Genomic DNA, 27,087 nt, shown 5'->3' on the forward strand with positions numbered 1-27,087 from the left:
TGACTGCGGGAGAATACTAACTTTTAGCCGCAAATATGACTATCTATACAAACATGACAAGGCTCCAACTAGTTCTGGAAACACCAGTTGGACCCCGAATGATAACCAAACTATTAGCGACATGGAATCTGATATCACAGTGGAAAGTGCCTCTAGTGATGAAGTGGTCCACAGAAAAAAAATTTTAGACGAATTCCGGGTGATGCAAAAAAACCGCCACAAAGAAAAACAGAACCAAATGGAATATGCCTCACCGAAACCGAGGGGACGAGGACGTGGAAGGGGCCGAGGCCGGGGAAGAGGAGAAACAGTAAACAAAGACTCAGACAACGTTGGGAATACCGACAAAGCAAAGGGCGCAGTGGGAACCCGAAAGACACGCTCAAACAAGAACTACTGATGGATATACATACGGTAAACAAAACTGTTGTTAACTTATCTAAGAGAGTAATTTCTGACTTTGAGAAAAAAACATTATGCCTGGGCCTTTCCTTTTGCCCCACTGCAGACTTCAACTTCACAGACACCAGAATAGATGTCTTCAAATTTGTGCGTAAATTAAAACTGAAAAAATGGCACAAATTAAAGAGATTAGGCCAAAATACTAGTATTTCTAATAACACCAGATCTAGTTCCTCCAATTTAATAATTGGAGATGTTGACACACTTCTAGCCATATCCGATCTTAATGATAACATTAATACTGCAGATAATCGCACTATTTCTACTACTCAATGTCTGGATGATATGAATGTGACACAGGATGCACCAGCTAAAACTCATTTCAGGGTTAAATCTAGGTTTATGCCCATACTCCCACATGATTGTATAGATACTTTTCATGACTGCATCATCAAGGGGTTGGTTGATCTAAGAAAAAAGAAAAATACCCGAGGGCACAGAGGGTTCAAAAACAATCTCTCGTTCACTCAAAGAAAAGCACTGAAAACACTATATGATGACACCAATATAGTGATACGTCCTGCCGACAAGGGCGGCAACATTGTTATACTTGACCGAGATACCTACATCACTGAGGCACAACAACAACTCAATGACACCAATTTTTATATACCAGTCAACATTGAAGTTTACAATCAGAGTATTACAGACATTTGGGATACATTACAGATGTGGAAAGACAAGGGGCTCCTTGTTTGGGAGGAATATTGTTATCTGAAAAGAGATTTTCCGAGACTCCCCATTCTATACTTACTACCGAAACTCCACAAACATGCTACCAACCCTCCAGGACGTCTCATAATCTCGTCCATTGGTAGTATTAGTGAAAATATCTCGAAGTATGTGGATCATTTTCTTCGAGACTTTATCATAACATTGCCCAGTTATATCAGAGACACTAAGGATTTTCTTTGTCAGATTGAAACCATTAACTGGGATCCTGAATTCATGTTTATTGTTTTGGATGTACACTCATTGTATACAATAATCAATCACCAACATGGGTTACAGGCATGTGATCATTTTTTGAGTAATAGACCTATGTGCTATCGAGAACATTCCAAAATGGTAATGGAAATGATGCAATTTTGCCTGACTAACAATATTTTTTCCTTCAATGGCGCCCTCTACAGGCAAACCAATGGTACTGCAATGGGTTCTTGCTTTGCCCCAAGTTTTGCTAATTTGTTTATGGGATATTGGGAGCAGGAAATCCTTAGCAGCAACACCTTAGCGAGGGACTTTGAGAAGGTCATCGTGTGGCTTCGCTACATTGATGACCTTTTCATCATATGGAGAGGCACCAAAATCGATGCTGAGAACTTTATCACCAAGCTAAACTGCAACAAGTATAACATTCTCTTGTCTGGCAATATCAGCAGCACCCATACTGAATTCCTAGATGTGAGACTGGAGATAAAGGATCTTAAGATATGCACCTCTCTGTATCGCAAGGCCACGGCAGGCAATAGTGTTCTTCATGCCCTCAGCAGCCATTCTGAGGCACTCAAATGGAGTATTCCTTACGGTGAGCTGCTGAGGGCAAAGAGAAATTGCAACACCTCAGATTCCTATTTAAAGGAGCAGGACACCATAGTGACCAGATTTGAAAGCAGGGGCTATCCCAGTTGGGTCCTTAAAAAGGCCATAGAGAGAGCCAATGGAATTGAGAGATCCCAAACCCTAGAGGAACACCAGGGTAGGGATACTGAGGAGAACGATGAGGCAACAAGATTAATATTGACTTTTAATTCTGAGGCAGATAAAGTCAAAGAAATCCTCACAAAAAATTGGGACATTTTGAAAACAGACTCCATTCTGGGCAGTGGCATACCGGACAGACCATCCATCACCTATAAGAGAAATAAGAATATACGAGATCTAGTGGTCAGAAATGACATTACTCTATATCCCAAAATCTCACAACATGGGTTGGTGGGCTTCTACCCCTGTGGTCATTGTAAGGCCTGTAAATGCAGTAAATACAGGGGATCTGTTGAATATGGTGGCATTACTAGAAATCTGACACAATTCCTCACATGTAGTACAACTTTTGTTGTCTATGCCATCGAGTGTACCTGCAAACTCTGGTATATTGGCAGCACTAGCTGTGCTGCCAAAAAAAGAATCCTCGAACACCTTAGGGCCATTACTAATCGGGACCCCAAGTATCCTGTCGCACGCCATTTTGAACAACAACATTTTTCCAATACTGCCGATTTGAATTTTTTCATATTGGAACATATTCCCAGGCATCCCAGAGGGGGCGATAGGGTGCTCAGTCTAAGACAACGAGAATCCCGGCTCATAATTGAGTTTCAAACTAGATTCCCTGGGGGTCTTAACATGGACGAGGAACTTGCCAGTCACTTGAGAGAGTAAGATGCTCACGAGCTCCTGCCCATCTAAAGTTTTATATAACTTTCATGTACTCTTCAACTCTTCTTCTGTGAATGTAATCAATTTTGCATATCCACTGATTTTAATTGTATTTGTTATGTCCTTTATTCCATAGGAGGAAAGGAAGGGGCCAATCACTGGAATACACCTGCACGGGCGTACCTACCCTTTGCACTCTGGGAATCACTGCTCTCCATTAAGTCACATTATGATTACCGGCTTGTAAGGTTTGATAATCGAAATTACTATTAACAGTTGGACTATCTATTTTTGCACTCTTAATGAGTATGCTCTGACTCCATTCATCTATGAGGACTGATGAATGTAAACTCTATTTTTTGGTCTGTGGTGACTATAAGAAATAGGATCTTGGACACTGTGATAATCATTTTCTGGTATCACCAGATCTGTGGTTTAGTAAATACCACGCGGAACAACAGTATAAAATGATGGGCTGTGTATTTTACGTAAATTCCCTGCTCTATGTACTATTTGCCAGGAGTAAGTCATATACTTCCGTAATGATACCTTATGCCAGCACGTCAAAGTGGGAGTCATATACTGTCTCGCTGGATTTAAATGTCTGAAACACAAGACTGGTGCATTTTCTCCCTCGAGCAGAGAGATGAATTTTGAATACGAATTGAATATGTATTAGATGTGGCAATGAATACGATGTATTTTACATGAATTCAACATGTTTTTTCTTTTGAATCTTTTGAATCACCAATGTAACGTAACACATACCTGTATCGTGCTTAACATCACTTACCATTCCAAGATGTCTGCCAATTTCATGCACTAGTCCTATGTCAGTTTTGGATGTTTTTCAATCTTGAACTTTACTTGAATGCCGGTTTGTGTTTATGTTGGGTTACACGTGAACAAGGCTGTTGAGCTGAAACGCGTTGTGTAATTAAAACTGCAAATCCTATTATCGGGTTCCTTTGCCTTTTTGCCTGAGAGCGCACGATGAACTTTGTTTCTTTGGATTCATATATATATATATATATTACATTGTATATATTTATGTTTAAATATTTTTGTATTACATGTATTTCTTATATTTGTGAAAATGTATATTAAATCCAAATAATTTTTTTAAAGTTACTTTTATTATTTCATATATTTAACATTAATTTGTATATAAATAAAAAAGTCGATATTTTGTACATCTATATTTTTAACATCAATATTTTTTTCTTAATAGTTTTATACTTACCGTTATAAATATAGGATGTCGATATTTTGACATTGATATTTCAAACTCAATATTTGTATAAGGGGATATTTTAGGCGTTGATATTCAACGCTGATCCATGGTGATCCTTGTTCCCAACGGGGAGAGAAAAAGACGTCTCCCGAACCTTGCAATCAATAGGTATATCTAAGATAGGCGATTTCTTTAATGAGGGGGTGGTGCACAGGTGAAAGGACATCTCGGAGGTGGGACATGAATCCTTGACTCTTGCCAAATATCAGTACCTCAGAACAAGACATGCATGGTGCGATCTACTGGGCAAAGATATGCAGGAACCATTGGAGATGACATCACTCTCATACATCATATGATTAGACACCCAGCTAAACTGGAAACCAGGATTTGTAGCTTTGCACAAGAAACTAGGAAAACACAATTAATGAAAACTCGACAGGACTGGCAGAAAGATTTAGACCTAGTTATAGACGACAATTTTTGGCAACATTGCTGTGAAGTTTTGGTAAGGGGAAGTGCATTATTGCTGGAAATACGCAGGAAATATAACAGTTGATTTGATTCAAGTAAATGGCTGAATGGATATGATATAAGTGTACTGTTGAAATTACAATGGAAATGTGATTGCTTTTACATGCTCTATCTAAACCCACAATAAAATATGTTTTAAAAAACAACAACAAAAACATTGCTGTGAAGTGACAAAACACCTATTTCTGGCAGAATGGCAGGCACCGATTAATTCATTTTAAATATACCAACAGAGTGTATTACACACCTGAAAACTATGCCGGTATAGACTACGTGATTCTGCGGAGTGTCATTTCACACATTAGGGGAGATTACGGGGCTCACCATTGAACCGGATCCGCTGCCTGCCTTGCTGGGACGACGTGTGGATTGATATAAGTATAAGGAAATATTTACAATGAGTTTATTACTAGCTAAATGCAAAGTAGCTATGCGATGGGTCCATGGTCCAGTACTGACCATAGATGAGTGAACTAAGATATATTCTACGAGTTACTTCTGTCACAGAATCGCAATAAATGTATTTGGTGGCTGTATCAACAGTACAAAGGGCCCCATTAGAATGTCGGGCGGATCGCCACCGCCATGCGGGCCGGACACCCTTCTCCGCCCGCCATAGTAAAGACCGTCCGCCGCTTTTCTGCCCGGTCAAAGAGTTGACCGGGCGGAAAAGGGTTTCATATGGTGGCGGTGTCTGTTAGACACCGCCATCCATATTACGGTGAAGGCGGGGACATGCTTTTCCGTGGCATGAGGGAATGTCTTGTGGGGGCCCTTGCGGGCCCCCAGGGACTCCGGGGGGGTGGGGGGGTTCACACTTCACCGCACGGTGCCTGTCACGTTGTGCATTGAAGTGCACAATGTGCATTTTTAGCATTGCGGCGGCCGGTGCTTTCAGCTCCGCCCGCCGCAATGTTAAAAATGGGTGATGCGCCCGCCAGTGTGGCGGGCGATCCCGTTTTACTTTGGGATGGTGGGCGGCAGGCACCGAGCGATACCCCCCCATGTGCATCCCCCACCTTGCCTTCACCATGGGGGCCCACAGGGGGCCCCCAAAGTGAAGACCGCCTGCCTTCCGCCACCACGGAAAGGCATCTGTCAAAGCCCATGCTAATATGGCTGGTGGTGCCTGATAGACACCGCCACCATAAACACCCTTTTCCGTCCCGCCGGTAAAGCGGCGGACAATGTTTCCGTCTGCCCCGGTCCCCCAGCCAAAGTAATATGGCGGGGGGAAACGGTGGCGGGCGGGCAAGGATGTCTGGCGGATCGCCACCGCCCGCATGGCGGTGGCGATCCGCCATGCATCCTAATGGGCCCCTAAGTGTCTCAACATTGAACCTATAGGTAATGTTTGTCTCTTAGACGTCAAACTCTTCATCGTCCAGTAGCTAACCATTGAATTATATGATGTTAATAATTATGGCGAGCATGACATCAATATTCTGCAAGTCGAATTTCTAAGCGGGGAATGCGATTACCTATTGTGACCAGGAAAAATACCTCTCCTTTTTTTGCTGGCAACTCCAAAAAAATGAACAAATAAGAAGTGCTTTGAGGTAGACACTGGAGCTCCCATATGCTAAATGTCTTGTAGTGGACCCCCAACAGCAGAGCCTGAAGGAGGACTAAAACGCTCTTTGCGTATAAGTTTGACACCTTCCGTATGTCTCAATATCCTACTGAACATTTTGACTCAGAATTCACATTACTTCACTTTGCAGGATACAGAGACTGGGTAGATAGTTCTCTGATTACTTTCTCCCATACAGTGGGCATTTTACAAAAAGTGAAGCCATCTTCACAGAGAAAAAACTCAGGCAAAGGCTTAAAAGCCTCAAAAACTGAAGAAAAATGCTTCCAAAAACCGTAAAGCCTTGTACTCAATCCTTTTTATCAATGATAGCCACAGCCCAGTGTTATGTGATCCTCACTTGGAGTTCAGAAAGAACAGCAGGTATCCAACTACCATGAGTTTTACCTGGGGAGGCCTGCAGTCTTAAAAGGACAGTACAGTTTTGTTTCCTTCCATTAACTAAAGGAATCTCTATGCTATGCCACTATAACTTTCATTTTCCATCTTACAAAAAAGTAGGGATGTAGTAGATTTTTCTTCGAAAATAAGTACATAAATGGATTATAAAAAGTTATTTACCTGTAACCACTGTTTAAGCTTAAATTATTCTTTCATCATGCCAGGAATCCTTGGTGGTCACTGTTAACGTAGTAGTGTTCTAATACAGCAAATAACATTGACAACAGTAATAAACAACTTGTCAACCCATCCATCTCATTATATGACCTGAACTCTGGCCCTTCCTGTGAAAGGGCTCAGAGCTTGAATCATTGTCGGAGGCACAAACTGACAAATGTGCACATTAATCTATCATAGATACCAATTTTGGAGCTCCATAGATACAGGTTATCTTTTTTCTAGTCCAGTACTGGATCTTTCACAAATATACAAGCTGAAATAAATATCAGCAAAGCACTGGGTGTGGTCTGAATGAATAAGATGGTGGATGCACTATGAGAGTGCTCCAGGACCTCTTTGGCCAACTGTCAAGATCCGACCTGCCTGCCCCAAAACTATTGTGTGGTCTCGCCCAAAGCCTCCTGTACCAGGCTGCAGGTCTAGGACCTTGGGAGACCAAGGTCCCTCCGGGCACAGACCCTCAGATCACCACGCTGCCTGATCCCAAGATGGTGGCTGAGTGCCGTGGCAGGTTGGGAACCACCTGGGTCTGAATCAGTGGCCCTACTCCAGCAGTGGGGGCGGGAGAACCTCGGGGTTCCTGCCTGGCAGCTAACTGGTGAGTCGTGGGGCAGTCTTCTGGACGCAGAAGACCAACAAATAGGGACCCCTAGGGGGCCAGTAACCCGGCCTCACGCTGCAACCAGACAATTGCGATAAAGGCTCCGACCAAGAAGGGCCAGCCCAAGTCAGCAGAAAGGGGCCATCTGACCTGAAGTACCTAGTGATGGCTGTTGAGGCAGGATTTAGCCTCAACGGTGGGCTGGATTGGGACACAAGGAGGGCACTCCACAGAGACAGGAAGGCATGTGGCATGTAGGAAGCGGGCGGATAAGCAGAATCCCACCCATCCTGTGTTGTTTGCCCTGTACCTGGCAAAGGTTCGGGCAACTCCTAGATGCTGTGCTGCCTGTCCCAGGGATCCAGAAGCAAGCATACCAGGGTGACAGGGTGACATTCCTGTCTCTCTTTCATAGTCCAACATCCGGATGAGAATGCCCCAGCAGCAGCTGTGGGCCCCCTTGACTTCGTTGGGCCTTAAGGGGCCCTCTACGATGAAGCTCGCCAGGGACCTCTAAGAGTTAAAAAGCCCTAAACTTGACACATAGGAACTGAAAGGCATGTGCAAACTCTGACCCTGTGGTAAAAGACCCCACACTGAGGCCCCTCAAGTGCCCCAGCCTGTACCCCTCTTTCCTCAGCCCTGAAGTCAAGCAGACACCGCCAGCCATATTATGATAGGCATTCCGCCTGCCTTTCCATGGCGGAATTGAAGGCAGGTGGTGTGTGCTGCGGAGGCCCCCTGCGGGCCCCCCTGATGTAGGCAGAGGTGGGGGAGGACAGGGGGGGTACCTATGGTACCCCCCAACATTTGCATATGCAAAGCGGCAGGCACTGCACGGTGCCTGCCGCTTTGCATATGCAAATGCGAAAAAGCATTTTTAGCATTGTGGCAGGCGGTGCAGAGTGCACCGCCCGCCACAATGCTAAAACTACAGGATGTGGCGGGCACATCCTAATTCCCCCCACGGGACCCCCGCCCTTCAGGCGGGCGGTCCCGTTCTACGATAGGGTGATGGGCGGACAATGTCCGCCCGCCATCCTAATGGACCCCTTGGTGTCTGAGGGACAATATTTATAACTGGTGCCTCCTTTATTGCAAGAAAAGCTTCTAGCAGTTCTCCTTTGAAGTGAACAGGTTTTCTGCCTCTCCTGCCCTGGCTCCAGACTAACTAAATGTAGGTATGCAACCCTTTGGGACTCAGCCTATTAAGGTATAAGTGGGGCTGTGTCTAACTCCTTTCTCCCATCCTGCCAGTGATCACCCATCCTGGCACACCTAAGCTATTTATTGTGTGTGGCTGAATAGGAGGAATACACAAGTCCAGCTGCCAACTACAACCAGTCATGTGACCGAGAGACAAGCTGCAGGCCCTGAATGGCTAAGGCAGGAAAATACCAATTTTCTAAAAGTGTAATTTTGAAAATTGGTACCAAAAATCCAACTTCACAATAAAAAAGGATTTTTCATTACAATTTCAAAGACACCAAACATGAATTGCTTACCTTCTCCTATTTGGATGTTAATAGTTATTAAATGTAAGAAGGTAGCTTTAATGTTACCCCATGCAAGAACCAGGCCTTGCAGTAGTGAAAAACAAGTTTAAGAGTTTTTCACTACCCGGACATGTAACACTTAAAAGTACATGTCCCAATTTTTAAATACAGTGCTCCTTGCTCTGTGGGCTATTTAGGGCATACCCTAGGGGTGAAATACATGTATTAAAAAGGAAGGTCTAGGTCTGGCAAAACCTTTATTTTGCCAGGTCCAATGGCAGTTTAAAACTGCACACACGGCTGCAATGTCAGTCCTGAGACAGGTTTGCAAGGCTACTTAAGTGGGTGGCACAACAAGTGCTACAGACCCAATGGTTAGAAGTGTTAAATTGTGCAGAGTGCAGAAAAGTCAACAAAAATGGGTCCGAAAACAGGAAGGTGAAGGCACGTGGGTTTCCGCAGAAACACATAAGGATTTGGGGAAAATGTTGGACTATCATAGGCTGGGTATTATGTTATTGATTGTACAATGAAGAGATGAAGTCTGGAGTGGTGTTGATACGGTTGTAGGATAACGCTGGAACTAACTGTAGGCCTTCCTGAATGTGCCTTAATCTTCTGCTTAAAGGGATGACCAGCTTTTTGCAAGTCAGGAGGATATACAAGCTGTGATCCACCTGTTTTAACAGATGACAACCCTTGGAGGGGGTGTCCATAAGAAAAAAATAATTGGTCAGTTGTACCAAAGTCTTATGTTCTATTTATATGAAAATTCTAAGCAACGTTTCAGATCTAAAGAATGTAGAGTTTTTCTGCAGTCATAGACAGCTGTGGAAAGAACATTGGCAAATAGATTATTTAATTCAGGTGAAATAAATGTGGTCAGAGAGGCTTGAATCTAGGATTCATAGAGAGAATAACCTTATTTTTGTCAAACTTTAGATAAGGTGGTTACATAAACTATGTTGGAATTTTGTTAATGCTTCAAACAGATTTTATTGCTAACAAGAATGCAGTTTTCCATAAACTCATCAGAACAGATGTTTTATGGATTGGCTCAAATGGGTCTTCCATAAAAAAGAGGTGAGGAAATGGAGACGTATTTTTAGTTTGATTGCACTCATAGGTCCAGCTGGTATAGTAACACCTCATTAGGGTGCATTGTGAAGGAATACTCTTCTTAAAAGATACCCCAGAACAGAAGCGTATCCATTTTAGAGAGTATGTTATCACCCAATAGGCCACTCTGCTTCCTGGAGAATCCTTCTAAAGGTTAGTGGAGTGCAGAGGAGACCATACTTTGAGTCTGCAGTAGGCAGGCAATCAAATAAAAGGATGCCAGGATGTGGTGTAGAGTTTTCTATTTGTTCTTGGACAGGAGTTAAAGGTCTCATCTGAATCAGACTGGTGTTTCTATTGCCAGATCCCAGAAACCTGTATACCAAAACTATCTAGACTAACATGAGTAGACAGTTTCAGTGTGCATGGCTCTCTTTTCAGTTTCCAGATCATCCTTGGGATAGGAGGAATCAGGGTGAAAAGTGTCATCTGCTTGCATCATTTTGGCATTTAGAGTCTTCTGGCATTGTGAAGAAATGCAGAAGAGACATCTCCCACCTCAGGAACACCAGCAGTGATTAGTTGTCTTGAGTTCAGCTCTCATTCATGACATTCTGGGGTCGATTCCGATTCGGGGAAAAAAACGTCCGTACGATTTGTATCCGGAGCCCTCTCCGTACAAATCGTACCCGTCCGTCCGAGTCGCGTAGTACGATCCGTATTCCGTGAATCCGTCCGAATCGTCGGGATCGTAAGTATTGCAAGGCTGAAACCGTGAACCGTACGACTCGTACACATGCTGTACGACCCAACGAGTACGATCCGGACCGGGGTATGAGGACGCGATTGTTACGGTCCACGTCAGGTAAGGGCGAGTCGTACGGAAAAGCACACAAACACATACACACCATACGGTTCGTACACCCCATGATCGCAGGGGTACGGTGCGTACACCTGCGATCATGGGGTGTACGCACCGTACCCCATGTACGATGGGTGTATGCACCCTACCCCATGTACAATGGGTGTACCCAGCGTGCATGGGGTACGGTGCGTACACCCATCGCACATGGGGTATGGTGCATACACCCAGCGTACATGGGGTACGGTGCGTACACCCATCGTACATGGGGTACGGTGCGTACACCCATCATACATGGGGTAAGGTGTGTACACCCATCGTACATGGGGTCCGGTGTGTACACCCATCGTACATGGGGTACGGTGCGTACATCCATCGTACATGGAGTACGGTGCGTACACCCATCGTACATGGGGTACGGTGCGTACACCCCATGATCGCAGGGGTACGCACCATACCCCTGCGATCATGGGGGGTACGCACCGTACCCAGGGGATCCATTCCGTACCCGTTTTGGCGCGAAATCTGCTTTTACGGCTGTTTTCAGCTCCCGTAAAAAAAGGGTCATACGGTGCGTCCCCGACACGTATCGTACTTGCTGGGTCATAAAAACCAGCCGCGAACCGTACAGATGTCGCGTACAACGGATTCCGAGGGAGAATCGTACGGAGATTAGAGTCGTACGGTCTCTGTACGACTCGTACGGAGTACGGCTCCTGGTACGAATCGTACTTTGTCGTACATACGGGGGACGTTGCAGGGTACGATTCGTACAGGGAAAATGCTCCGAACGGCTACTCGGAGCGGTTTTTCCCGGATCGGAATCGGCCCCTCTATGTTCATTCTGCCTAACACATCTGCCATGATATTTTGTAGCACAGGCACATGTTCCATTGCCAGTCTGGTTCTGTGCGCCAGGAACTAGAGCTAAAGAAGTCGAGGTTTTTGTGATAGTGGCTGCAATTTTGACCTTCATTGTTTTCTCATATAATATGTGGCCATATTGTATGTAATTATTAGCATTTATTGGTGTGCAAAAAGTGGTAGAAATGCTTTCTTGGACTATCTAACTGTCCTGAGATCCTTGATGTTCATATGAAGATTTTACCCGCTCAAAGATAGGCCTTGCTGGTGAGCATCTCATCCTTTGAATTATGATTGTATTGTGTGAAGATCCTAGGTGAATGGATATTGTTTCTGATTGTCTTCCAATGTAGGGCTTGCCTCATTCTCAAGTCATCACAATATTGCATTGTAATTGTATTCATATAACGCTTATTACCCCAGACGAGGCGTTGGAGCAATAATAAGTTTGCTCCATTAACCTGAGACCTACTTCCATTTCAAATCCAACGGTTCTTTTAATGGTGGAATTTTCAAACAGCATTGTGGAGATAACGGAATACAAGATGGCATCATTCTCACTCACACTTTGTATTTTCTGACCATGATGTCGGGTTTTTTCTAGCTATCTTGAGCTAATGCCATCCTTTGTTCTTCTCTTTCTTGTGACGGATATGCTTTCAGAGTGTTTGTGCGAATTGTTGCTCCTAGGAACACAGCCTCAAGTGAAAGAGTGAGCATGATTTCTTTCTACTCAGTGTTGGCTTAATTTCTTCAACAGCTGAAATTTGATATCGATTGACTCTAATATTTGCTGCTTTGAAGAAGCTTTGATCAGCCAGTTGTGCAGATATGCAAAGACTCTCACCCCTTGATGCCATAGGTAACCGTAAGCCATCACTGTACTAGGTACTTTGAAAATCCCCTAGTAGCTAATGTATGGGCAAATAGTTGTGCTTTGTATTGATAATGATGACCATCCACCATGAAAAAAATATTTTGGGTACAAAGGATGGATGGGCAGATGAAAATATACTATTGATGAAAGATGGTATGTCCTTGCTATATTCAGTGCCCAACAATTGGATGTAGGTTGTTAGAAGAAATGCCAAAATCTTTCTCACCTCCCACATGGAAGATGATGTGAGTAGGAAGCCAGGGACGGGGTCCTTTCTAGGCCCCTACTGGAGGATGATCCTTTGCACTTGCGTTGGTGTTTTGCTCCTGAATGTCTCTTTCTGTATAGTGAGGCAGGGAGTAATATGCCTGTCTGTAGGTTACCCAACGTTCCAAGTTAAAATTAGCTTTTTAAGCTATAGGGCTGCAGGCTGTAGTAGGAATATCCCTGTTTTTGCTGGAACAAACTCAGTGATCATGCTATGTCCGTGAACATCTTGGTGGCATGTAACTCTACTACAACATGCCTGCTAAATAGAAGGTGACCACTGAAAAGTTATATCCTAGACAGGAATTCTGGCCTGACGGAAGTACTATGCAACCAGCTACACCTTCTTGAAACATCTCCAGTCGGCATATCACAAACTTCTGTGGTTGAGGTATTGAGTGAGGCATCAGTCAAAGCAGCAGATGAAAATTTACCTTCTTTACGGATTGCTTTTGCTTGCTCACAACTACCTTCTAACAGTTTCTCGATAAGAGTGATGGCATGCCACAATTGTCTGTTCTATCTACATAATATAGACCTTGTATTAACAATTGTCACAGACATTGCTGCAAACACTACAATCCTTATGTCTTGCCTTTATGGTCCATGCTAGATTTCTAGACTGCAGGATATGCTGCATCCTCACGGAATCAGTCTTAGTTTGACTTAATACAAACGGTGGAGCTGACTCAGGTGTCTTTTCTCTTGTATGGAAATTAGAGCAGAGTTGGATATCGCATACTTGCAACGAAAGCTTGGAAAGATGAAAAATGCATCATGAAAATTATCCTCTTGCTGTGCAGCGTTATCTTTCATCATCATCAGCAGACAGCAGCATCTTGCCGTACAACACATATGAGTAATTGAGATGGTTGGTTTCAAAGTCCTTCTGATGGAGGTATCCGAGGGGAAGATCTCCTGTTGGTGTCCCTGTTGTTTGAACTAGCTGAGTAGTCAAGTCTGCTACGGGAAATGTTTGAAGAGGATATAGATGTGTTGGTGGTAGTTGTAGAAATCCTGCATTTGCTGTGTCATGGAGTTTCAAACATCCATTGACAGTTGTACCATATATGCAGATAGTTCTAATGGTACCTCTTCTTGAGGGATGGCCCTTGGTAACCATATTTGTCTTCCTCTTCCCAGTCATGAGGCACATGATGGAGGTCTACATCATGAGGACCTTCTATCTGAGAATCTGCATTGGACTGTATGTCATCTTCCAAATATATAAATACTTGACTGTCCCCTTCGTATCCTTCTTTACTATGTAACCCAACAGTTGTGAAGATATCTCTGGACTAATCCTTATCAGACACAAGTGACAGAAGTGTCAATGTTGATGAGATAGGTTGGTGTAGTTGTCAATGCTGTTCATAGTGTTGTCATTAAAGGAGTTTGTCATTGATGAAGATAGAGCCAAAACCGGGATCGCCAATTAAGATGTTGCTGGAAAAGGCCTTGTCCCCGCCAACATGGTCATATTCATCAGCAGCGTAAGTATTGTCAACAAGAGTGTCTTCATCTTTATTGGAATAGGTTTTGTCAATGGTGTCTTCATCGATGAGGTGGGTATTGGCAGTGGACTTGATTTCATCGATGGGACGATTGTCATTGTCATTGAGGGTGGTCCTGTGGATGATATCCATATCGATGGATTGCTACTGAAAGTGGGGAAGCAATGCATGTTGTCTGTAAGGTTGTCAACAACAGGATTTTACTAGTCGACAGCCAAGACCTTGATTCTTTTTCGACAAAATAGGTAAGGACAAATCACGCAATGAAGGCTTGATTCTAGATTCTCTTGTTGAAACATCACCAGAACCAGAAGTTTCCATTTTCAAAGCAGGTTCTCTTGGTGGAAGCCACATAAGGTTTTGCTGAGATGCCTATGAAAGGTTACTTAGAGCCTAGAAGTTCCAAATTGTGTCAGCAAATGACCTTCTCTGCCCATGAAAGACTTTTTCACTGAAAGTCTCACAGATGGAGCAGTCTTTGGTTGTATGTCTGTAGTTTTAGTAACAAAATAAACATTTGGTGTGTGGATCTCTGAAATGATCTTTGTTGCTCAGCACATCTCACATGGCTCATAGAGAGATTTGGGATATGAAGCTTCCGAGTACAAACAAGCATTGGCAATGTCAATATGTCTGACTCATGAATTGAGGTTTCTCTTGTGTCACTGATGGATTTAGGCACTCTGGGCCCAATTCACAGAACTAACTTAAGACAAAATCCTGAACTTACTACTTTTGGTATTCACAGAATGCACTTACTACTTTTGGTATTCACAGAATGGATTTACGACTACTAAGTTTACGTCCACACTCGGGCTGGAAATTCCAGCCCGGAGGCGGAGCTTCCGGCTTTAGGGCAGGGCTTGTGGCCCAGAGGCAGAGCTTTGGGCCCGGAGGTGGAGCTTCCGACCCAGGGGCGGAGATTTCAGCCATGGCTAAATCCCCACCTCTGAGCCGGAAGCTCCGCCTCCAAGCCACAAGCTCCTCCCGTTGCCTTTAACACATGTTCTTCACAATAAGTAAGTAAGGCCTATTTGCTTTGTTTGAACTATTCCTTATAAACTGATCACACCTAAGGAATCTGACCATTTTTTTTTTTTACGGTGCCCGAATAGGCCGCGAGCCTTTATAAATCGATCAATACTATGTACAGCGCAGGCCTACTAAGGTGTGCATGAAATGACAACCACCATGCATACAGTTGTAAAATTGCAAATATGTACACATTTACCGTTGAGAAAACAATATACAACTCCTCTCAATAGGGCTTAACAAGAATAATCACATTGAAACTCTGCTAACTGGGTTCGCCAGAGGGGGTGACCAAAACCGAAACCCTTGTCTCCTGTGGTAATCTGTGAGGTTACATGTAACCAAATACCTCCCTACGGATTATAACATAATGTGGAAACAATTAACTATTAGAGGCGTATTGGATTTATTATATGCGTTTGACAATAAATAAGCCAGGCTTACTTCCTTTGCCATAACTTTTCACAATACACAGGCCAGATGTTTGGCATCTGGCATAACATTTCTCTGCACACCAATTAAGCCAATTGCTGTCATTACTGGCCTGTGACCATAAGTAAGTAAGTAATTAAAAAGTAATACATTCTTTATTCTGTTAAATAAATAAACATAAAAGATATAAAACAGGATAAAAAACATAATAAAAAGACCAAATACAAACATAATATAAAGCACAAGGTACACTGTACTTGAGGTTCAGATGACAAATCAAGCACAATAAACAATAAAACAAATTGCAGTTTAAAATGCATGAGAGACGGGTTCAGTATGTACAAACTTTATAAGGCATGAGGGTTAAGGTCAGGCCCCTAGGATCATAACAACGTTACTTACAAAATAAACCATGTTTACACAAATACGAATATCTCCCAACGTGGCAAGGAAGAACATGGCAGGCCTCACTTGAACAAACTGAGCCTCTCTAAAAATTGAAACCAGAAATATTTTCCTTGGAAGGGTGTATAAGCTACAGAACATGACAACATGGAAGTTAGACTGCGCTAAGGTTTTGTCACACTCACAAGGACTTAAAAGGCCGTCTGCAGCCCAACCTTTAGGGAAGATTACCAGTGGGAGAGTTCAGCCTGAAGCTGGTGATGGTAAGTTTTGTTCACCAGGTCAGGTACGATTCTATAGAGTTAACTTTTAATCAGACAGTAGGCCAGAACAGATGGTTTGTAGAGCTCAGTATCCGCTCTAGTGGCCGAAAGACCCAGGAGAAAGTTATGTTTGACCCACCGATAATTGCCTTTAACAATGTCTGCAGGTTGCATGAAAAGACTAGAGTGGCCCAAGACTGTGAATGCAGACTTGATATAACTCAACCAGGGATAGCTTTATGATTGTCCAAGGAAAACAGTCCTTAATTAACAATTTGTTAAGTATTGGCTCGTTCTTAATCCAAATTGAGATCCAGCGTAATGAAGGCCTACATTTAATGAGGTCTGAAATATAACTAATACCAAGTTCCTCATGCCCTGGAAGTGTAGATAGACTCTGGGGGACACCCAGAAGCTGCCTAAGAAACTTGTTTTCCTCCTGTTTGTATTAAGCCACAATTCTGATACCCCCAAAGGTTGATGCAATAACTAGTGGCAGTAACACACTTAGCATTATAAACATGTGACCATAACCAGCTTCGGCCTACTGTACTGAGCGTAAGCTTTCCTGCAAGATAACCATCCAGCATAGTCATAAAATTGCTTATGTATACGAAATTACAGTTAGCAAATCAAAATACTACCTCCCTTAACAGGGTAAACAAGCATTTTCATAGAAGAATTTTTCTATACTCATGGTTTGCCATGGGATAACCAACACCAAAACCCTTGCCTAGAAAGATAACCTGTGAAATTCCATGTAACTAAAAGTCTATACATGGGCTTTAATCAAGAGTAATAACAATGCACCCTTAAATACCTGTTGACTTTAACATATGCTTTTCACAATAAGTATGCCAGAAGTACTGCCTTTATCATAACTTTTCCTGATAAACAATCAGGCTTATAACCTTTAATCTTGCCTTGGCACCATAACCAACACAAGTCTACTGTATGTACTAAGCATACGATTTATACTAGGCAACCATTCAGCATGCAGTCATAAAGGTACAAATGTATACAAAATTACAGTTGCAAAGCAAAATAGTATATCTTGTATCCCCACTGTATTTTCTGGTGAATCACAAACACCAAAACCCTCATATAGTACCGTAATATACGAAATTGCATGTAAAGAAAATACCTGCCTATAGGCTTTCGCACAGTGTAGTAACAATTCATACTTACAAGCTTGCACACATAATTCACAGTAAGTAGGTCATAGCTACTGGTTTGATATAATAAACAGATGAAACCTATGAAATGTAAAATGACTTTTCGTAATGAACTGGTTAAGCTTTTACCCTTTACCAATGGCTTTACACCTTACCCAACACTGGCCTACGAAGTGCACATTTTTTATTTAGAAAGTTTTATAAAGCGCAAACTTGACTCTTGAGGGTATCAGAGCGCTGTATTCATGGTGAAAGCATGAGCATACTCCGTACAATAGAGGTCAGCACAGTGACACCTCAAGGAGTACACAATCAAGATCAGGGACCTGGTACTGGGCCCTACTCTGTCCATTTCTCCTAGAGTGTAACACATTTTCTGTAATATTCAGCAAAACAAACAAAAGTGAACTTGACACAACATCATAAAATAATTGACAAACCTGTAGGGTGAGGGCCCTTGAGTAAAATGACAATTAACAATCAAACAAAAGATAAATGAAGAACACTATGTTTAGTTGGGATAACTACCCGGACTGTCAACAAGGGGACATGTAAAAGAGAGACCGATGATGCACATAAACTGATAACCATCTTGCATACGGTTAAAAAATCACAACTATAAGGAAAAATACAGCTTGCAAAACAATATAAACCCCTCTCAACAGGGCCTAATGAGTGAAAAACCCCTGGGTGTTTCAGAGTCGGTAGCCAACGCCAAAACCCTTGCCTACTATAATAATCTTTGAGATTTCATGTAACAAAATACATGTTTATAGCCTGTCACACAATTTGATAACAACCAACTGTTAAAGTTGTACTGGCTTTAACAAATGCTTTTCACTATTAATAGACTAGACCTACTGTCGTGTCATAATGTTTCATAATAAGCAAGCCAGACCTATGGCACCCAACATAATCTTCCCTTCCCCGTGCGCCACTCAGGCACGCCCGTGCACACACACACACATGCGCATGCACGCACACACACTTTTGCTCTTTCTCTCACCTCTGACGCTTCAGTTCGTCTTCTTCAGCTCTTCGCTGGGTCTCCCTGCAACTTGCAGCAACCCGGACATTAGTTACTAACAGTGTTCCATTCTTGACCAATTTACCCAGTCTCTGTTGATACAAAAGCAGGACAACCAGGAGGAAATGAGAAATTTCGATCGTATAATGTTCGCTACATCAACATCTCCATCAACTACAGAGCAGAAATATTTTTCAGCTGTACTCGGTTTGACATATGCACTTACTGAAATGTTCAGCAGAAGCGTGATAGAAAATAAAAACAAACACTGAAATAAAACTATAACCAAATCAAAATAGTAACAACACTGTGTTGTACATAGACATTGAGCCCAGTCAAGGAGACAAAGCGCGATGCAGGTCTGTTCACCGGATATGGGCATGAAATTATGGCTAGTAGATGCCCAGTTCAGATCCAGCATACACTGCCAACTTGTTTCCGGTCTAGGGAAGAACTGGCATGGTAGTTCGAGCTAGACTGTTACCATGAGGAACAGGGTCAAGACTGTTTTGCATCTGGCTGGGTCTGAACTGGGGTGGCGAAGTTAGCTAAAGAACGATGATGGATTCAACCCAGTTCTGTGACTGGGGTGAGTGTCTGAAAAGTTTCAGCGCTCCGTCCATCATCTCCTTGTGTTTGCTTTGTTCGTCTTAAGTTGGCAGGGTAGGTCCAGATATGGGTCCCTTGATCATTGTGCCACTGGATTCAAGCTAGCCTTGCTGATGAGGGGTGTTACCCTGAAACCGGTCCCAGGATGCTTGTTTCTGGTCCAGGGAAGACCTGGCTTGGCGGTTTAGGCTGCACTGTTCTCATCAGGAACAGGGTGAAGACTGATTTGCATATGGCTGGGGCTGAACTGGAGTGCTGAAATAAGCTAAAGAACGATGATGGATTCAACCCAGATCTGTGACTGGAGGTGAGTATCTGATAAGTTTCAGTGCTCCGTCCATTATCTACTTGTGTTTGCTTCATTTTCTTTTTTACTTCTGTCAGAGGGAGGGGAGAAGAACATCAAACGGGTAGGAGGGTTATAGGTGGGGGGTGGCGGAGAACAAATAGGGCCAGGAGGACAGGTGGAGAGAAGAAACTGGGCTGGGAGAGCAGGTGGGGTTTGAAGGAAGCTGGCTTTGTATATACTATACCAAAATGAGGTATAGCGTGCACAGAGTCCAGTCGAACCCTAAAGGTAGCCAGAGGCAAAAGTAGATAGCACCTTACTCTGTATTTGTGATAGTGTGGGCGAGCAGTAAGGCTTTATCAGAGGGTAGTGTTAAGCATTTGTTGTACACACTAAGGCAGCAAATGATGTCACACACTCAAAGACTGAATGCAGACCAATTTTTTTAATACAAATATTATTTTGTTATATTTACTTTCTAGAACCAAGCACACCTGGTACAGTTAAGTGTACATAGTACTTTTGAAGGTAGGTTGAACAATACAAGCAAGCTGAATTAAAATGTCTTTGTTACATGGTGGTAAATCTTTTCAATACAGTGGAAATTACTGTTAGATTACTTTGGATTACTTTACAGATTACTTTATGGATTACTTTTTCCACTCAGTGTAATATGCCTAGATATCACACTGGGACATTTCCCAGAGAAAAGGTAAGTAAAGCAGTTTTTAGTTATTTTCAGTTTTTCAATGTTTCATAAAAAACAACTCCACAACAATTTTCAAGGAAAAACAGTTAATGTATACCTATGGATAAAAATGAAGTTAACGGTTTGCAGGTAAGTACAAGTTTGTGGGAGTTGGTATTCTGGGGTTAGAACCAGGGTTCCCCTAGGAGGCACTGTCAAAGCACCCTCAGCGGCATTAGGGCGGCTGGGTGCAGAGTGCTGAGGCCCAATGTTATTGAATAGAGGATAGGGGCCTCCGGTTGGTGGCTGCTCATGAGCAGACCACAGGGTTGTGGGAGCAAAGCTCCTGGTGTTAGGCTCAGGGCAAAGGGGGATCCGCGTTAGCACCCCAAAGTACACCCGCAGTGGCGCAGAGGAGGCTGGGTGCAGAGTGCTGTTTCGGCTTTGGGTGCCCTGTTGATTTTAATGGGGATTCTCTGGTTGTAACAAAGACTGCAGGCTCGGAGGCGAAGATCTTCTGGAGGCGACCACTGGTTGGAGAGGTAAGTTGGGATGCCTGGGAATTCTGGGACACCATCGGTTGAGCCACCCAAGGCCATGGGGAGTAGGGGTGTCTTTAGGCGTCAGGTTTTCTTACCAGCTCCGGGCACGGTCAGGCGATCCTCCAGAAAGAGGCTGCAGGCTTCGCTTGGAGTTTCGAGGCAGATCAGATATCACCAGATCTCAGGTCAGGATCGCTGGGGAGACCTCCTCGTGGTATTGGGCCACTTGTGCTTGGGCCGTGGTCATCGGGTGCAGAGTGGTGCAGACTCGCGGTTTTGTCTGGAGTCTGAGTCTGTTGGTGAGCAAATCCGGAGCTCACGGGAGACAAAGTCTTTCCTGTGAAAGTCAGAGCAGGTCCTCTGGGTTCTTAAGGTTGCTGGCTGCAGGAGACCTCAGGATTTCACTGGAGCAGGTTCAAGGTGGGGACAGGCCGGTAGGGCTGAGGCCAAGTCAGTGTGCGTCCTCCCTTTCTTAGTTTCAGCGCGGCTCAGCGGTCCATCTTTATTTCTTCTTCCTGGTCAGTTTTTGTCTGCGGAGGTAAGGTTTAGGGTTGCCCCTAAATACTAAAATTAGGGAAGTTACAAGTAAGTAAAGGTTGGGACAAATGGGTCCCTTCCTTTGGGTGGGTACAAGCCCTACTATGCCACCCTCCAGTGGGAGGGGAGCCTATGGCTGTGTCCCCCAATCTGCAAGATGGTGCGGACAGAGAGTTGTGCTTCACCTCTCCTCCTCCACCTGGAGGGGTGGGGTGGGCAAAGGTGAGCACACCTCCCTTCCTCACTTGGTTTTCCTTATGATTTTCCCTCCTAAATAGGGGGTTAGAACCGGTGGGAGCAAGTTGCTGAAAGCAGCAAAGAGCTGGGGTGGCTCACAAAGGCGGTAAGCCTGCAAAGCTTTCCCCTTGTGGACCCTGCCCATCAACAGGGCTCATGCAACTGTACCCTCACCGCTGGTATAGTGCACTCAGCTAGAAGGGTAGCTGACCTATGCCAGGGCAGTGGGTTGTAGGCATGGCACACATTGACTCTTCACTTTGTTCTGCACCAAAACACACAGCCTGCAAAGGTAGTGTGTGTGTGTGTGGGTGTGTGTGTGTGTATGTGTAAAGGTACATGGCCTCTAAGGGTTGCACAATAAGTGCTGCAGCCCTTAGAGGCCTACCCTAGCCACAGTGCCCTTGGTACCTGTGCTACCATTTACAAGGGACTGACCTGTGGCCAAAGAGTGCCAAATGGGTTTTGTTTTAGTGCAATTGTAGAGAAAGAATATAGGCCCTGGGTACCTGTTTGACAGGAACTCAAGGCACACTCTGTCAAAGTACATCAGCAATTTAGCAAAACGTAGGGGCAAACCTGCAAAAAGAGGGCACTTTCTTACAGGGATAATGTAAAAAAATAAAAATAAAGCAGTATGACATGTGCAGCGTGAACTAAGTCATAGCGTAAAAAAAATATATTATCTGAATCTCTGTGTGAGCAGTGGATGGCCAGCTGAGGAACACTAAATTAAGTTAATTATTCTGCGTATGGTCCATGCACCACCCAAAAAAAAAAAAAGTAGTGATGCGCTGCAAGCACTGGGCAATTCGAAATCAGCAAAGAAGAATGACAATGCTGCAAATGAATGATACGCAATGGGAGGCTTCGAAGCCTATTATAGTACACAAGAGTCTTACCAGCGAGGGTGCATGCACTACAACAGGCTCACACAAGCGAGACCTACAAAAAATGCATTGTATCAATCAGAGATCACCACCAACACTGAATTTTAGTTTACCTTGAAGGGATTATTAAAGACACATTAAAATAAAAGTCTCTTTAAAGTTGTGACAGTCTAACAGCACCAACATCATGTACCATGATGCTTCCTCTTACATAGCCTTCATAGGCTCTATACAGGCTGAATAGACCATGCTAACATTTGGGACCTTGGAAAAAAGTTCTTCCACTTACTAGCAACAATAAGCAGAGACTTTCCAATGTACAACACCGACTGGAATAGAAGAGGGCAATTCTGCAAACTTAAGTTGCTTTAAGCAAAAAACAATTCCCACTGGTAGAAAATAGTTCTACAAAAGGTCAAAGACAATGACCAAAACAACACATACCCAATATCTCTGATGGACAAAAGGCATCCTGAGGTTGCAAAGAGCTTGAATAGCATAATCGGAACCAGCCCTTCCTTTGAAACTAACTATGCAGTCCCCATAGTAAAGGGTTTGTACTCAGGTTTCAAGCTCGATAAATTGCATGTCTGTACAGAATATAAAGTTAATAGCCCACCATGGGCTGTGTTATGTAGGTGGCGCATTTCCATGGTTAGCGCTGGGTGCACATTGCGGTGAAAAACGGAGTGGCGGCTGTTAAAGCCAGTCCTTGTTTCTCTGTGCAGGCAGCAACCATCTGCATTTTGAAGGGAGATTAGAGATCCCCTTGTAGGTGAGTGACTGCACCCACCTGCAAAGGGATGTCGGTAAGGTCCATGGGATCCTTTCCCCCCTCCAGAGGCCTTCTATCGGGGCGCACTGATTGGGCGCCACCTTTTAGGTGGCGCACAGTGCGCCTCCTGACAGCTGCTTTGCCTCTGCGCCCGTGTCTGTAATATGATGCGGGAACAAAGGCATTCCCTCATTTCAAATGAGGGAATGCCCTCTGATGAAATCGATGGCGAATTGGAGTTGGACAGGATGTGTTTGGAGTGACTATCAGTTAAAAGTGGGAGCAAGACCAAAGGCAGTAGGACTAACAGCTGATAGGTAGGGCAGTGACATGTTTACTAATTGCAGCACAGCAAAGAAAAGAGTCATTCACTATCCTAGCAAGTTGAAAAAGCAAAGGACAAGAAGACACATTTTGGATGCAAAAAAAACTCAACGAAAATAATGTAAACAGAACAACCTGGAAATGTTAATAGTCTAGAAAAACATGTTGAGCTGCATAGACACAAGTGCTCTAGGAGCAGAAACAAACTACAAACATGAATATCTAATAAAATGCACACAGAGCAAGAATTCAACTTGTGAAAACGTATTACTGTATAATATCAAAGAACATAATCCACCCTGTCTCACAGATTGTGACTGAACCTTCTAACTAACTGTTTGGATTTCAAAGCAACCCCAACATATCGCGTCCCAATGGGTCTGTTTACATGCATGGAACACCTCAAACACCTGTCCAGTTTGACCAAAGGTCTTTTTCCACTGAGCAAATCAAATCAGCAGCCCTTAACAGGACTTTAATTGGGCTGGGACCAGTGATCTCCAACCTTTTCAGTAAGAAGAGTTGCTTTTGTTCGATGAAAATCATCCCAAGCTATTAGTATTAGTGTTGTACTGGTGACCACATAAGACAAGATTATGTTAGTGGCCACCCTATGCAAGATTACCTGCAGTGATCGCATCAGGAGGGTTGCAAGCAGCACTGTAAATAGACTTGGTCAATTTGAAATGCCTTTACATGGGTAATGAATAACAACAGCAGCTGCAGTGCCCCGTGCATCAAGGGAATAAAGCTAGTGTAGAAAATAGAAACATTCTCAGGGGTCCCACTGATACTTGGTCCTTTTAAACCAACAAAGAAGAAATTGGCACAGAATCTGAAATATAAAAGTAACATCTTTATTAATATTAAATGAGTGAGACTACGTCACACAGAAGCCTTAGCAACTGTATGAGGCAGTCTGAGGAGTACAGAAAACAGAGGCCTTATATATGCTTAAGGTTACATAGTCATCATAAGACCAAGGGAAAGTCCTGGCACATGTAAGCATGCAAAATGACTAAGATGGGCATACAAGATCTGCTTGCTCAACAAAGTGGGAGGAGAGTTAATTCTCCATACAGCAGCAAAAATAGCCTGACAGTTATACTAGAGAAGCAGGTGCATTCTACTAGCTAGGCCCTTCTGGGCATGTGCGAAGGTGGACGATGCTAAATATAGTTAGTTTCTAGGCAGATTTCAAGAGCAGTCAACACCGAGGGAGGACAGAGCACATGACGAGCATGTGGCAGCACATGGCAAACAAAATGGCTGCCAGAAATACAAAATGGCTTTCAGCTCATGCTAACAAATCCCTCCAATATTTAACACTAGTAATACGTCTCCCCATCATCACGATTTATCGCTTAAATTTCAGCTTTTAATACATTTTGAAAATTGAACCATTTTTCTCCAAACATCAGCTTACAAGTTCAATAAATACAAACATTTTCGTTTCAAATACCCACGTTAAAAAATTTGTATCAGTCAATTAATTCAACCAAACAAAAACTTCTAACTTAGAAATCTGGAATGGAGACAGGAGAGCTACCAATGGCTCATGAGCTACTAGTTGGAGAAGCCTGAACTAGACCATTCTATCACACTAAAAGACAGTCTTACTGGAATACGATATCACTCATTTTCAGAAAATAGTATCCAAGAGTCTGCTTCTTCAATTATACATGATGTTATAAGGAAATTGCAGCCCGTAGAGGAGTTAAAGAACAAATACCAGGCGGTATGTGGTTACAGTCGTTTTAGGATGTCATGAAACTCAATGTTTACTTGGCGATATTGGATCCATGGACAACTGTGAGTATGTTCGGCCAAATTTGCATTTGCAAACTCTTTGAATCTGCAAATCATAGGGTTTGTGTATGCTAAAGCCACTTCTCTTGTTTTCTAAATGCATTTAGCGAGTCAGACGTTTCTGAATCACTAAATGGGATTAGAAATGGATACCGATTTGGAATTTGGAAATGGCATATTTAGGCATCCCTTCCAAATACAGAATCAGTGTGCTATGTGGCAATGTTTTGAGACTGAAATATTGCCACAAAAAAACGATATTTTACCAACACTCCAAAAGAGATGGTAACCCATTCGCAAAAGGGAAGGGGACGTTTTTGGGCTCTTAACCCTTTGTGAATGTAACATTTTTTGTTTAAACAAAAACAAAAAAATGAAACATATCTTTTTAAAGACTAGCCTATTTCGACAAGTAAAACAGGCTGCAAAAGAAAAGTTGTTTTTTTATAAAGCGATCACAGACATGGTGTCTGTTGACCCCACTGGGGCTCCCATCTCTGTGATGGCCCCAAATCATAGAGAGTCACAATTTGCGAACTACCTCATTAATATATATGAAGTAGATCAAATTGCATGTCACTTCGATTCAGCATTTTGCACACTGACCTATGAGCAGTAAGGTTGGTAAGCAAAATAACAAACTGGTCTCAATAATACTGGCCACAAACTGCAAACAGAGTTTAGTAAATCTGGCCCACTTATTTTATGAGCATGACTCTCTAACACAGAATTATTGTGAACCTTTCAAAATCCTTACCCAGTGCAAAGTATTTTAATTAAAAGATTGGATTTGGATTTTTAAGTATGGTAGGGAGAATTATTATGCTCTGGGTACGAGAGAGGGGCAGAGAGGAGAGGAAACAAATGGTAAAACACAATCAGGCAACGTAGTAAATAACAGTCAGTCTTGAGAAGAATTGCTTCCAAAGAGAGTGAAGGGCATGAAGATGTTGGTTGTCGATGATTACTGTTCATGGCTAGCTTAAAGCAGGTATAAAGACCCCGCTCTTCAATGCATTTCCCTGCTCTCAGTGTATGTATGTATGTACATATGTACATGGTATTTCTATAGTACAAACCTAGCCAAAAGGCAGCAGAGCACTGTACATGCTTAATGACAAGCATGAAGTCAAAGAGCAGAAGGACAGGAAACTGAGTTGTGAATTGTTAATGCATTGTCATGATGTGTTCTTTAGAGGTGAGTCTTACACTCTTTCCTAAATTGGAACAGCATTGAGATGGTCCTGACAAACATGGGGATGGTGTTCCAGATCCTGGTAGCATAGATTGAAAAAGCCTTCTGTCTTGCTTTTTCTTCTTTACATTTCTTAGTCTACAGTCTGATAGTGTCTTGGCTGCAAGTGAGATGGTGAGCTTGTCTAAGATAAGTGTCTGTGGTGGTCGTAATGATTAAAATGATGCAGCTGGTGTTGAAGTTGGTGCGCACTGCTAAGGAGCCATTGGAGTTCCATTAAGAAGGATGTGATTAAAATTCTTCAGGCCCTAAATCAGATGTGTGGCAACGTTTAGGATGCCCTTAAGGGGTGCAAGTGTGGAGTATGGGAGGCCATGAAGCATGGCATTATCGCCATTCAGATGTGAGAGTACGAAGCTTGAATAGCAATTCTTAAGTCGTTTTCTGGAAGAAACGGTTTGACTTTCTTTAGAAGAGAGACCTGGTACCAGGCA

At 43.2% G+C, this 27,087-nt stretch overlaps 1 protein-coding gene and 1 long non-coding RNA gene across 3 annotated transcripts in view; one reads left to right on the forward strand and one right to left on the reverse strand.

Annotated features, from left to right (window-relative positions):
- The window catches only part of LOC144763934 (dynein regulatory complex protein 1-like), a 907,472-nt gene that overhangs the window by 792,871 nt on the left and 87,514 nt on the right, over window positions 1-27,087 (reverse strand). Inside the window, exon 3 of the mRNA XM_078649981.1 lies at window positions 18,678-18,790. Coding sequence (XP_078506107.1) covers window positions 18,678-18,790 — 113 coding nt within the window. The remainder of the gene's footprint in view (window positions 1-18,677; window positions 18,791-27,087) is intronic.
- LOC144763935 (uncharacterized) overlaps window positions 1-27,087 on the forward strand; it is a 232,840-nt gene that overhangs the window by 194,404 nt on the left and 11,349 nt on the right. Inside the window, exon 3 of one of the 2 annotated variants that reach the window (XR_013596281.1) lies at window positions 2,978-3,089. This is a non-coding gene — a long non-coding RNA (uncharacterized LOC144763935). Of the gene's footprint in view, window positions 1-2,977; window positions 3,664-27,087 lie in introns of those variants that run through there. The other variant, XR_013596280.1, reaches the window with a different exon arrangement.

The sequence above is a fragment of the Lissotriton helveticus genome, chromosome 6 (assembly GCF_964261635.1).
Source record: "Lissotriton helveticus chromosome 6, aLisHel1.1, whole genome shotgun sequence".
Lineage (NCBI taxonomy): Eukaryota > Metazoa > Chordata > Amphibia > Caudata > Salamandridae > Lissotriton > Lissotriton helveticus.